Here is a 13,092-nt window from a genome sequence, read left to right as displayed (position 1 = left end):
GATGGTGAAGTTGGGTTTCTTTTCTGAAAAGGTGCAATACAAGTCCAAGTTATTGTTATTTTATCATTTAGATGTTGTTGGTTTGGGTTTACAGAACAGATGGTTCATTTGATTCTGTTGAAATGACGCTGACCATCTTAACCTAGACTTTATTTATAAAGCCCTTTGAACCAACCTGAACTGACCAAAGTGTGATACAAGAGGCTGAACAGTAGAGTAAGGAAAAGAAGTTTAAAAGTAAAATTCTGATAAAAATAATTAATAAAATACCAAACAAGAAAATATGTACCGGTACATAAAACAAATTACATTTTATGTACATATTCTAGTAGATTTGACAGGCGAGAATGACAAAAAAAGAACAGAGTAATACAGCATAAACACAAATATACTAGACATATGCTATTGTTGTAAGTTGACCTAAAGATGTTGATATAAAACTGAGGAGTCCAGAGGTCAGTGTGCAGGTATGGAGTTAAATAATGAGGAGAGGAGACAGAAAGCTGCCAGCTGATCATATCTCTGTATCTCTAGCAGTCTTGGCCTTTAACAGCATAGCTAAGATGATGCTAAAAGTTAGCTGTTCAGACTATGAGCTTTAGACTATGAGCGTTGACTCAGCCAGCATTACGACTGCAGAATACAGAACTAACGACTGTAAACTTTTTCACCGAGGAAGGTTTTCATCTTCAAGTAGGGAAGGTGTCGTCATCCTATACCTGATCAGGGAGCTGGTTCTACAGTATGGATCCTGATAGCTAAAGGCCTGTAGCCCCATTCTACTGGTAACAATTCTGTAACCAGCAGTAAGATAACACTCTGAGAGCAGAACGGTCTACTGGGATTATCTGGTGCTGTCAGCTTCTTAAGATATGATGGAGTTTGGCCTCTGAGAACGTTGTAGGTCTGGAAGAGATTTTGAAGTATATTCAGGATTTTTATGGTGAGACAATGAAAAGAAACCAGCACAGACCTCTCTGGCTGTCAGCATTTTGGAAGTCTTCTGTCCTCCATTTCAGATGAGTTGTGCTGAGAACATGATGGTCTCAACTCCCACCAAGCTAGTCAGAATTGAAGAAAGCCAATTGCAAAAGGAGCTCAAACTCAAAACACACTTTAGGTTGTGGGCCGAATAGGATAAACATTTATTGAACACACTAAAAGTAATAAAAAAAACAAAACATGAATAGGAATAAAAACAGACAGGAATATTTTTCCACAATAAATAAACTTACATTTTATATAACACTTTGCTCTATATAAATATATTTCTTGTCAAAGTTATAAAAGTTACAACTATGAACATGCTGCAAAAAAAGATGCTTTTCCACAAAAGTAAAAATGACATAAAAATGTTCAGTTTTCTTTGCTCTTGGACAATTTTATAAAAATACATTTAAACAAGATTCAAGATGTACTTTATTCATCCCTGTAGGGAAATTGAATTGTAGTAGCAGCCTAACGTGGATTAATATAACTGTAGGCTAGGTTTTGTATTTACAAAGTATATAATCAGAATAAATAAATACAAATAAGATTAGAACGTTATAAGCATATATACAGCATATATTATAATATATATATATAATATATAAATATTATAAGCATTATAAGCATATATGCATAAATATAGAATAAAATAGAAATAAAATTACAACATAAATATTAGACAATTATTGTTGCTGAGTAGGTTTGGATGAATTATAGAGTAGTCTGATGGCAGACGGCAGGAATGACTTCCTGTACCGTTCCTTAGAGCAGCGAGGCTGCAGGAGTCTGTTGCTGAAGCTGCTTCTCAGTTTGTCCACTGTGTTATGGAGGGGGTGGGAGGGACTGTCCATGATTGTCCGCAATTTCAGCACCATCCTGTCCCTCACCACCTCGTCCAAGTTTGCAAGTTTACAGCCAACAACAGACCCTGCCTTTTTAATGCGTTTAAGTCTGTTGGCATCCTTTGCTTTAATGCCTGGACCCCAGCACACTACAGCAAAGAAGATGGTGCTAGCCATGACAGACTGGTAGAACCTGTGGAGCATCCTGCTGCAAACACTGAAGGACCTGAGTCTCCTGAGGAAATAGAGTCTGCTCATGGCCTTCTTGTAGACAGCATCGGTGTTTGTGGACCACTCCAGTTTATTGTCCAGCTGAACACCCAGGAACCTGTAAGATGGGACTATTTCCACTTCTTTCCCACTAATGCAGACTGGGGAGGGTGGGGACTTGCTTTTACTGAAATCCACCACCATCTCCTTCGTCTTGGTCACATTGAGCTGCAGAAGGTTCTCCATGCTCCGCCTAACAAAACTCTCCACAAGGTCCCTGTATTCATCCTCTTGTCCATTCTCCACATATCCGACTATGACTGTGTCATCCGAGTACTTCTGGAGGTGACATGTCTCAGAGTGGTACTGGAAGTCAGCTGTGTAGGTGGTGAACAGAAAGGGGGGGGAGCACAGTTCCTTGGGGAGCCCCTGTGTTGCTCATCAGGGGGTCGGCTGATGCCGTCCGGTCCGGCAGCCTTTCTCTGGTTGAGCCTCTCTAGCTCTCTCCTCACCTGGCTAGACGTGAAGGATAGTCCTGTCGGGGGGATGGGTGACATGTTGGTATCTATGTAGGGTGTCAGCAGGGGGGAGGGGGAAGAAGTTGGCAGAGGTGTTAGGGGCTCTGGGAGGTGTGAAGGGGACCCATTGTTATCCAGAGGAATATTGGGACAGCTGGGGGAGGGGGAGCTAGAATCAAACCTGTTGAAAAACTGGTTCAACTCATTAGCTTGGTCCACGTTCCCATCAGCTGAGCATATTCCTTTCTTCTGGAAGCCAGTGATTGTTCTCAACCCACTCCAAACATCCCTGGTCTGGTTCCTCTCCAGTCTCTCCTCCAGCTTCTTCCTATAGGTGTCCTTGCTCTCCTTCAGACTGTGTTTCAGTTCCTTCTGTACTCTCCTGAGCTCAGCCTGGTCCCCAGCAGTGAAGACCCTCTTCTTGTTCACTTCAGGTCACTTGTCACCCATGGTTTGTTGTTTGGGTAACAGCGTACCTTCTTGGTGGGGACAGAGTTCTCAGTGCAGAACTTGATGTAGTCAGAAACACAGTCTGTCAGTCCATCTAGGTCCTCACCATGTGGTTCACAGAGAACAGACCAGTTGGTGGTCTCCAGGGCATCCCGCAGACAGTCCATGGCACCATCTGACCATTTCATAACAGTCCTCACAGTGACCAATTGCTGCTAGCCACAAGTGTGTATGATGGGGAGAGCAGCACGAGATTATGGTCAGACTTGTCTAGTGGAGGGAGTGCAGTGGAGGTGTATGCACTGGTGACATTAGCATACAGTAAATCAAAAGTCTTACTGTCTCTCGTGCTGCACTGGACATATTGATGGAATGTAGGGATAGTGGAGGAGAGTGAGGCATGATTGAAGTCACCTGTGATGAGGATAAAGGCTCCGGGATGTTTAGTCTGCAGGTCAGCCATGACAGAGTGAATAACGTCACAGGCCGTGTTTGCTTTACCGGTCAGAGGAATATAAACAGTGATGGCGATGACATTAGAAAACTCCCGTGGCAAATAGTATGTACGGAGTCCGATAGAATAAGTTCCACGTCGGGACTGCACATGCGCTCCTTGACGTGAATATGCTCCGGGTTGCACCACCTGTTGCTAATGAACACGGCAAGTCCCCCTCCTTTCTTCTTACCGGCCGCGGTGGTGTCACGGTCCGCTCACACACTGCTGAAGCCAGTGATCGTCACATTAGAGTCCGGTATCAGTCCATGGAGCCATGTCTCCGTGAAACGCATGATACTGGCCTCTCTATACTCCTGCTGTGTCCGTGTGAGCGCCTCCAGCTCATCCATCTTATTTGCCAGGGACCTGACATTCCCTGTTATGACCGCGGGGACGCGGGGTATAAAACGTCGGCTCTTTATTCTCTGTTTAACTCCAGCCTTGCTCCCTCGTCGTTTCCTCCTTAGCTCCTTCGGGATTTGGGGCTTCTCTCCGACCACAAAGGATGGTGGTCTTTGAGCCATCACCTGGTCTCGTGTGTAAACAATACCAGTCCGCTTCCCGGCACAGCTGATGGGGGCCGCAAAAACCCAAGCACCGCAAAACAGAGAAAAAAGTATTCGAGCCTCCAGAACATGGTGTCTGAATACTCCAGTTGTAAATTGAAAGAAAGAAAGTAAATCCAAATAGCAAAGAATGTAAACAAATATAGCAAACACTACGAAAATTTAAAAAAGAACAATTAAGTGTAGGGAGCTGCTACTACTGGCTGTCGCCTGGGACTTAAACTTTAAATATCTTTAAATGTTTCTGCTCGCCACAAAAATTAGCCTGTCAAATTCATACAAATTCAAAATATGAGTATGGTCCAAAAACCTAGTACATTTGCCTTCCAACAAAAATCTACAAACTTGATCAGCAATGGTATTTCTACTCAAGCTTACATTTACCAACACCGGCTTTTGGCCCGGACACAAAACGTCACACACCTTTAGTATACAGTTCTTGAGAAACTCTCCCTTGGCAATTGGCCGGCCTGATTTGGCCAACTCTTCTACCACTACTCTTCACTTTGTGTTTTTCCTCTGGTGAAAAACATCTGCTGAGATGACTGATTCTTCTTTAACTCTTCTACTTTCTGTAGCTTCTGGTCTGCATTCATGTTTTTCAGCTTGTCTTGATATTTTTTCTCAAAATGCCTTTTTAGGTTAAGCTCCTTAATTACAGCCACATTCAAATCAAATCAAATCAATCTTTATTTATATAGCGTCTTATATAATCAAAATTGTTTCAAGGCGCTTTCCAGAATCCCAGGGCCTGACCCCAGACAAGCAACAGTGGCAAGGAAAAACTCCCCTTTAACAGGAAGAAACCTTGAGCAGGACCAGACTCATGTAGGGGGACCCTCCTGCTGATGGCCGGCTGGGTAAAGAGAGAGGAGAAGGGGGAGGACAGGTAGAAGATAGGATAGGTAGGAGAGGAGAGGATTAGCTCCACAAATAAGACATACAGGTTTAACGGCAATGTCAATAAACATATGATCAGCCATCCATCGGTTTTGAAAGGCTCCGTTTTCAGAATCAACTTTTCTTTTCGCCATTGTTAAGGGCAAGGTTTGACGTTACAATAGGTTTGCAAACATTAACATACACTTGACTTGAATGACGCAAGAATGTTCCCAACCTTTCATTAGGCAAGGCGGCTGTTGCGCTGCATTGTGGGATATGTAGTTTGTGTGTTATCACTGGTCCATATCGCTGGGCCATTAATAACAATAATAATAGATCAATGAAAAATTATCTTGTGGCCCGGATATAATTGTATTATGGGCTGGATATGGCCCGCGGACCTTGAGTTTAACACATGCTCTAAGCCATCTAAAATGAATCCATCCATCTTCAAGCTGCTTTTCCCTTGCGGGGATGCAGGGGTTTGCTGGAGCCTATCCAAACTGCCGACAAGCGAGAAGCACATAGTCACCAGCTCATTGCAGGGCCAACATGAAAAGACCAACAACCATTCACACTTAAACCTGAGGACAACTTTAGTTCGTAATTCACCTCGATCCCAAATGCATGTGGGGACTACAGTATATGGGAGACCAGAGAACCTAGAGAGAACCAGTGCAGACACTTCACCCAGAACCTGGAACCTTCTTACTGTAAGGCTGCAGTATTAACCAGTGCACCACTATGCCACTCATTGTTGGAAGTCTTCCAACAAATTCATTGTTGGAAGATGTGTGTATCAAAATCATAATTTATTCATTATCTGGGCGATCGCAGTATTGTTTTTGGCACTTGTGGAAGTGTCATGGCATCCTAAAATGATGACTTCAGTTATCTGAAGTAACTCTGATTATCAAAGGTAAACATTTGTGCATGATGTAGCAGAAGTAGAACGCAGCTTTATGATCTTGTTGGTGTGCTGCTTACTGATTGTGCTGTCAGGGCCTGACAGAACCTGAGCTGGAGATGTGGGGGTAAAAGACTACAACTAAGATATCTTTGCTTATATAACAGCTGCTCTTTGTCATCCCAGTTATTTGTCAGTAACTAGTCTGATACTTTGTGTATTGCTTAATTTATCAGTAAAGCTAAATCTGCAGAAATAATCTTAAAATTTTACTTTTATTTCATTCATTTGTAGCAACTAACAAGTCGTCAGAGGAAGATCCTGGAAGAAGCTCATGAGCTAAGTGAAGACCACTACAAGAAGTACCTTGCAAAACTGCGCTCCATTAACCCTCCCTGCGTCCCTTTCTTTGGTGTGATGCTTACCTCTTTTTGTCTGACTATGTGTTATTATTTTGCTCAGAGCTCAGCTGAACTTTATGTGTCATTAGGAATATACCTGACCAACATCTTGAAGACAGAAGAAGGCAACCCTGACTTCTTGCTGCGCCACGGGAAACAACTTATCAACTTCAGCAAGAGAAGGAAGGTGGCTGAGATCACCGGTGAGATCCAGCAGTACCAGAACCAGCCCTACTGCCTGAGAGTGGACATTGACATCAGGGTCAGCGATGACGTCTCCTTTACACCATCTGACTCAGGCTGTCGCTGTGACACCATGTTTCATGTTTTTGAACAGAAGTTCTTCGAGAACCTCAATCCCACGGAGGATGTGAGTGAAAAGGACTTTAGCGATCATTTGTTCAACAAATCTCTTGAGATTGAACCTCGGAATGCACGTACGCTGCCACGTTTTGTAAGTGTTGCCATAGTAACAAAAAGACAGTTTCATGGCAATGCCCATGGCACCCCAAATAGTCCTCTCTCTGCACATGTTCTAGGGAAAGAAATACTCCTGTCCACTGAAATCTCCAGGGATTCGGCCGACCTCTGTGCGCTCCAGCACAATGCGTCATCCCACGCCACTGCAAAATGAGCCAAGGAAGATCAGTTACAGCCGTGTCCCCGACACTGAGGTAGAGGGCACAACAGTCTCAACTCCCAACTCACCCCGCACCCCTTTGACTCCACCCCCTGCTTCAGCCACCTCCAGCACCACAGACCTGTGCAGTGTGTTTGACTCACCACTGGGCCCCAGTAGCCCCTTCCACTCCAGTAAGTGTAGTCCACCTTCACACTGACTCAACAGGAAGTGCAGTTGAATAGTGAATGCCAGACAATTTTTGTTTCCTGTGGTTTTTCCTCAGTTGCTCTGTGATGTAACAGCAGCACATAGAGAGGATCATGTATGTTAGCATAGCAGTTATCCTGGAGACATGCCATGTCTCCTCTATCACAAACATGACTGCAATTACTCATCCTCCAGTTACTGCTCCTCAAAATGTGTTCTCTTTACTCTGCAGCAAGCACCATTATCTTCTCTTTACCTCATGGTCCACGTTAGGAGTGACTCTCCTAACTCTCTGTGCATCTTCATCACCAGTGTCATTTTTACAGCTGACATCACACTCACCTGTTATCTCTCAAAGAATGTTTGACACTGACTTGTGTGGAATCATTCTGAATGTTGTTATGGTGCCTTGGTCATGTTACTTGGCTCGGTCCACTGGTTGCTCGATGGCCCTGTTCAGAGTGAATCTGATTTTTGATATTAAAATCACATTGTTTTTGTGAAGTTTATACAGTTAAACTATCAGACCTGGAAGTGGTTTTAAATGCTGATTCAGACAGGAAGGATATGAAATGGTCCGGCTCCATCTTAGATGTGTAGTAGGTGATGTGCATGCCTGATGAAATAAAAATATTCTGCACCACAACGCGACTAAGCCTGACCTGAATGTTGAGATGGGATTGATCGATCAGGCGATTGTGTTCAGTGACTAAAGTGCTTAAAAAGGAAATAAAAGATTAAAATAAAGTGGTAAAGCTTAAAAGAAAAATAAATTAAATTGGGAACAAATCATGGTGACAGAAACAAGATCAGATATGAAATGTGAGTTCCCAATCGGCAATAGTAAACTACACTACTAGTTAGATTTGAGTTGTGAATTTTAATGTAGTAGAAAAATTACAGCAAAATCCCAGTTTGGGAGCTGCTACAGCATAGATACCACCAAATGACTGCTTGAAGTTATCCAAGGTAGTTTTCTCTGTCAACTGGAATGTGTTTCTTCTTCAGTTCTGAACTCGCTGGGGTCCGAGCTTGAAAATATAGCCCCACTTCTTGGCTGTTTTCTCATTTTGGGGCTATATTTTCAAGCTCGGTCCCCAGCGAGATGTCTTCAAAGAGAAGAAACACAGTCCAGTTGACAGAGAAAACTTGGATAATGATGACCTGGATGATTGAGAATCTACACAGACACTGCTTGAAGTTTCATCTTTGGACATCTTAACAGAAGTTGAGCAGTAGAGAGTAGAGCTATGATAAGTAGCAGCTAGGCCTTTAATGATTTTATATTTGAACTTTAAAAAAAGTTCTGGGAGACACTGGTTTGGACTGTAAGTAGCCCTGTACCCCTGCTGTCTTCGTTCTTACTTGAGAGGGTTGTGGCTCTTGGTTTTGCGACGTGTGTTGAGAAAAGAAAATTTGAAATGGAAATAGAATTGTTGGTGGCTGCACAGACATAGCAGAGAAGTCTTCATGAATGCGGTTCTGCATCCTGGTCCATGCAGGCATGTTGGAGTGGAACCAGGTAGGATGAACAGTAAGTGTCCTAATCCAGCTCTACTCCTACAGTACCTATACTGTCTGCAGTCTGGGCCAACTGGCAAAGCTCCAGAAAATACAGTCTGGAGTCTCAGCCCACATGTGTTTAAACTTTTCGTTGTCATTTAGGGACATTTATTACTGGTTTGAAGCACCCCCTTTTGAACATAAAATTATTAATCACACTCATGATGCTGCTTGCAAATATGAAAGGAGTCTTGATATTTAAAAAAACAAAACTCTCCAAATAACTCAGAATAAGTAGAAATATGACAAACATCTACAAAGAGAACTCTAACCCTAATCAGAGCTACACTGTGTACATAAAGTCAATATAATGAGATAGTAACACTGTGATTTTTCTGATTATATTATTTATAGAATAGTGAATTGGTCAAATATCCTATCGTCTTATCTAAACTTGGCTATACATGTGGTTCACAAGGTAATTCATAGTCTAGAAAATACATTGGAAATGAATTTATTAAAAATATAAATTAGTGTTCTGCTAGCAGGTAGAGCTGCAAGGACACCTTCAGTACACCCTCAAGGTAGCCTTTGAGCAATTTACCAAACCCCTTGTACCCAGCCGTCACCTATATGTAGCTGGGTTAGGCTCTAGCACCCTCCCTGTGACCCCGAAAGAGATAGAGATTAAAAAAAAAAGTAGGAATTAAAAAAACCAAGCAGACAAAAAATTTAATGTCATCCTTTATCCCAGATTTGTAAAGGGAAATAAGTCAAAAGGGCTTTCACTCTCTCAGCCTGACAGCTTCCCTTTACCTATTTAATCAAATCAGTCCCTTTTTAACTTCGAAAAACACAGCCGTCGATGCCTCCATTCACTTAAAATTAATAAAACATGAGAATGTAATTCAAAATCATTAATACAGAGACCAAAGCTAAAGTGGTTAAAATTGGCAAAATGAATCATTACTCCGCGTCAACATGTGTGGCCTTTTCATTTTGTTTCAAAACTATCTCTGCTCAAAAATTACGCTTCGCCGAGGCCCTCCGAATAAACAAGAATATGATGGTTTTTTTCCTGATCTGAATTTAAAGTCTAGTCTTGAATTCCTGCAGTCATTTCAGTGGCTGCTCTGTTCTTTTTTGTCATCCTGTTGTTATGGAATGGGGGTTTATAACAGAACCCAAACACAGGCCAGGACACAGTGGGAAAACGGTCTAAAGGTTTTATTTACAGGAAGGGGGGGGGGGGATAACACGAGGGCAGCCCTCCAGGACTGCCGAGCCCCAGGGAACAGAAGTGGCCCTCCAGGGAACAGGAAACTCGGGAACAGAAGGGGCCCTCCAGGGAACAGGAAACTCGGGAACAGGAGCGGCCCTCCAAAACTGCAGAACACCAACACACGACGAGGGAAGCCAAAACTCACCAACATGTGACAAGGGAACCCGGACAAACACCCGCCACATGACGAAGGAAGACTAACAAACACCCTGGCACTGACAGGCAGGCACAACCTGCTTAAATAGGCGGCAAGATGTAAATTGCACGCCCTCCAGGGAACAGGAAACTCGGGAACAGGCACGGCCCTCCAAAACCGCGGAACACCAACACACAACAAGGGAAGCCAAAACTCACCAACATGCGACAAGGGAACCCGAACAAACACCCGCCACATGACGAAGGAAGACTAACAAACACCCTGGCACTGACAGACAGGCACAACCTGCTTAAATAGGCGGCAAAATGTAAATTGCCTACAGGTGTGCCTGCCTGCAGTGCCAGCTGCCACCAATTGTGTTCCACACCAACCCCTGCAGGACAAAGACAGACACAATCCAGAACGCAGGCCAGGACACAGTGGTAAAATGGTCTAAAGGTTCTATTTACAGGGGGAGGTGGGAACAACACGAGGGCAGCCCTCCAGGACTGACAAGCACCAGGGAACAGAAGCGGCCCTCCAGGGCCACAGGAAACTCGGGAACAGACGCAGCCCTCCAGGGCAACAGGAAACTCGGGAACAGAAGCGGCCCTCCAGGGCACAGGAAACTCGGGAACAGAAGCGGCCCTCCAGGAAACCGGAAACTCGGGAACAGGAGCGGCCCTCCAGGGCAACAGGAAACTTGGGAACAGGAGTGGCCCTCCAGGGCAACAGGAAACTCGGGAACAGAAGCGGCCCTCCAGGGAACAGGAGCGGCCCTCCAAAACCGCAGAACACCAACACATGACGAGGGAAGCCAAAACTCACCACCAACAACAAGGGAACCCGAACAAACACCCTTCACACGACAACGGAAGACTAACAAACACCCTGGCACTGACAGGCAGGCACAACCTGCTTAAATAGGCGGCAAGATGTAAATTGCACACCCTCCAGGGAACAGGAAACTCGGGAACAGGAGCAGCCCTCCAAAGCCGCAGAACACCAACACACGACGAGGGAAGCCAAAACTCACCACCAACAACAAGGGAACCCGAACAAACACCCTTCACACGACAACGGAAGACTAACAAACACCCTGGCACTGACAGGCAGGCACAACCTGCTTAAATAGGCAGCAAGATGTAAATTGTCACAAAAAAATGTGCATACCGTATTTTCGCAACCATAAGGTGCACCGTATTAAAAGGCGCAGTCTCAGTTACCGGTGTTATTTCTGTATTTAACACACACGTGACGCACCGAATTATACGGCATGGGCATGGTAAAACATTCCGGTACGCTAGCTTAAAACATGCATGCTAATGTGTATTTAGCAATGTACTCACGTTATTTTTTGATCAATCCTCATCCACCAATCCATCAAAGTCCTCATCGTCTGTATCCAAAATGAACGAATGAATCCAAAATGGCTTTTGCAAAAGCCGAAACCATTTACAGAGTTTGGAACTCAGTGCACACATAAGGCGCATCGCATTATAAGGCGCAACGTCCATTTTGGAGAAAATTTAAGACTTTTAAGTGTGCCTTAAGGTCGCCAAAATACGGTAATTTACATTTTAAATGGTCCTCTAAGGTGGTGTTTTTAAAGATGTCAATAGTACAATTAGCACCATCTGCTGGACATAATTTGACTGGAAACGGTGTTTACCCTAACACTAACCCTTCGCTGTCGCTCTCATAATACCACCTCTTTGAACAGTAGGAAGGTAAAGCCAAGGGATTGTTAGGAGGCCAGGCTGATGCTAAAGATACAGAAAGACAGTAAATAATAAAACTAATTAAAGCTTAATAATGCCAAAAAATTTTTTTTATGAAGCGCACTTTAAAGCAGATCATTCAGCCCTGCAAGTCACCTCAGTTTTAATGCAGACATTGATGTCGGTCTGTGTGTCTGTGGTTCAAACAGGGTCATCCTCCGTCTCCTCCATGGTAACTTTCAGCCGTGGTTGTGATGATATTACAGTTCCCCCTCCTGTTCCTCCTCGCAGACGTCCAGAGTCTGCTCCATCAGAATCATCTCCCTCAAGGGTAACAGACATGTGTTTACAGTGGTTAATCATTTTCAGCATGAGTGACTTTTTCTGTGGTTGTCTTGTTTCTGTCCCTCAGATGATGTCACATTTGGACAGTCCACCTGCTGTCCCTCCTCGTCAGCCCACCTGTAAGCTCTTTCTCCCACACCATTCATCATCCACACCTGAGAGCCCCCCTTCCCTACCTCCTCGTGAGCCTCTCTCCTCTCCTCTGCATCTTCTGCCTCCTCCTCAAGGCCGATCCCACTGTGATCTGTTATCTCAAGCCTTTTTCCCCTCTGGCACCTCCTCCCTTGCCATCACCACCTCCTCCACAGTGTCCTCTTCACCTCCCCTCACCCCGGGTACTCCTTGTGATTCAAAGAAAATGCCTCCCCCCTCTCCACCCTTGCCACTTCTACCTTTGGATGGCCCCCCTGTTCCCCCTCGGCACATTGTCCCCAAACTACCCCCCAAGACCTACAAGAGGGAGTCTTTAAACCACACCCCTCTACTGGACACACCCCCTGCAATGTGATTGGGCAGAAGACTTCTTTCTAAAACTCAAAGTTGAATATTGAAGTGGCACAGGTATTTAAGCTAATGCTACAACTGATCTGAAAAAGAATGGTTCACTAAAGATTATCAGAGACCAAACAAAGTGACTGTGGAACTTTTTAGCACACATTCATTTGTGAGCTAGCTCTTTCTCAGATATAACAGTATTGTGAATATTGCAGTGCCTCACAAACTAAACTGGATCTGAGGTATTGGTATATCAGCCCCAGCTGGTTCTGCTTTAGAACCAAAGTGGTACTGTACTGGTTCGAGTGTACCCAGTAGTGTAAACAATATATGATTGTAAACAAGGGAATAAACGAGTTTGTACCAATGAGCTCAATGATGCACATCCACACTGTTTACGTAAGTTGACAGAGGGCACTAACCCTTACTGGAGATGACAGAGCGTGTGTTGATAATGAATAAGATCATTTCATTTTCCTTTAAGGTCTCAGGTGAGTGACATGTTTAACTCACGTGTGA

General features: G+C 44.1%; 1 protein-coding gene across 4 annotated transcripts in view; it reads left to right on the top strand.

The window, feature by feature from the left end:
• The window catches only part of LOC101070228 (son of sevenless homolog 1), a 33,509-nt gene extending 20,560 nt beyond the window's left edge, over positions 1 to 12,949 (top strand). For 2 of the 4 annotated variants that reach the window (XM_029850497.1, XM_029850496.1), the window contains 6 exons: positions 6,156 to 6,273; positions 6,352 to 6,524; positions 6,600 to 6,716; positions 6,802 to 7,075; positions 11,943 to 12,064; positions 12,146 to 12,949. In XM_029850497.1, coding sequence (XP_029706357.1) covers positions 6,156 to 6,273; positions 6,352 to 6,524; positions 6,600 to 6,716; positions 6,802 to 7,075; positions 11,943 to 12,064; positions 12,146 to 12,586 — 1,245 coding nt within the window. In that variant the 3' untranslated portion in view covers positions 12,587 to 12,949. Of the gene's footprint in view, positions 1 to 6,155; positions 6,274 to 6,351; positions 6,525 to 6,599; positions 6,717 to 6,801; positions 7,076 to 7,323; positions 7,738 to 11,942; positions 12,065 to 12,145 lie in introns of those variants that run through there. The other 2 variants (XR_003891503.1, XM_029850498.1) reach the window with 2 other exon arrangements.
• The last annotated feature ends 143 nt before the right edge of the window (positions 12,950 to 13,092 follow it).

This window comes from Takifugu rubripes, chromosome 17 (genome assembly GCF_901000725.2).
Source record: "Takifugu rubripes chromosome 17, fTakRub1.2, whole genome shotgun sequence".
Lineage (NCBI taxonomy): Eukaryota > Metazoa > Chordata > Actinopteri > Tetraodontiformes > Tetraodontidae > Takifugu > Takifugu rubripes.
This window is presented reverse-complemented; position numbering and strand designations above follow the sequence as displayed.